This window comes from Penaeus monodon, chromosome 19, assembly GCF_015228065.2.
Source record: "Penaeus monodon isolate SGIC_2016 chromosome 19, NSTDA_Pmon_1, whole genome shotgun sequence".
In the NCBI taxonomy this organism is placed as follows: domain Eukaryota; kingdom Metazoa; phylum Arthropoda; class Malacostraca; order Decapoda; family Penaeidae; genus Penaeus; species Penaeus monodon.
In genome coordinates, this window is record NC_051404.1 from 39,768,448 (window position 1) to 39,768,819 (window position 372).

The 372-nt window shown below is 37.6% G+C and overlaps 1 protein-coding gene across 2 annotated transcripts in view; it reads left to right on the forward strand.

Annotated features, from left to right (window-relative positions):
- The window catches only part of LOC119585227 (transient receptor potential cation channel subfamily M member 4-like), a 13,672-nt gene that overhangs the window by 6,219 nt on the left and 7,081 nt on the right, over positions 1-372 (forward strand). For both annotated transcript variants that reach the window (XM_037933886.1, XM_037933887.1), the window contains exon 13: positions 69-185. In XM_037933886.1, the coding sequence (XP_037789814.1) occupies positions 69-185 (117 nt within the window). The remainder of the gene's footprint in view (positions 1-68; positions 186-372) is intronic.

Genomic DNA, 372 nt, shown 5'->3' on the forward strand with positions numbered 1-372 from the left:
CTCAGAATTAAAATCGTAAAAATCACATACTGAATTGAACATAATGCCTAAAAAGATCTTCCACACAGACCGAACTGGGTAACATCCTGTACGCTGGCTGTGCTGTGTTGTTCTGCCTGAGACTCCTGCGCTTTCTGTACGTCTTTCCCCGCCTTGGTTCCAAAATCTTGATCTTCGTTTACATGGTGAGTATTTGATGAGGAAGCTGGTTTATGGTTTAGGGATTATTATCTCTGATTTGTGTTGGTCTTTCTTGTGGTTTGATGTTTAAATTTAGGGCACACTGTGATTTATCAGGCTTTTTTTTTATTCAATTGCAACAACGTGCTTTAGAAATGTAGTTTGTATTTTTTTCGGGTTTTGTTTTATATG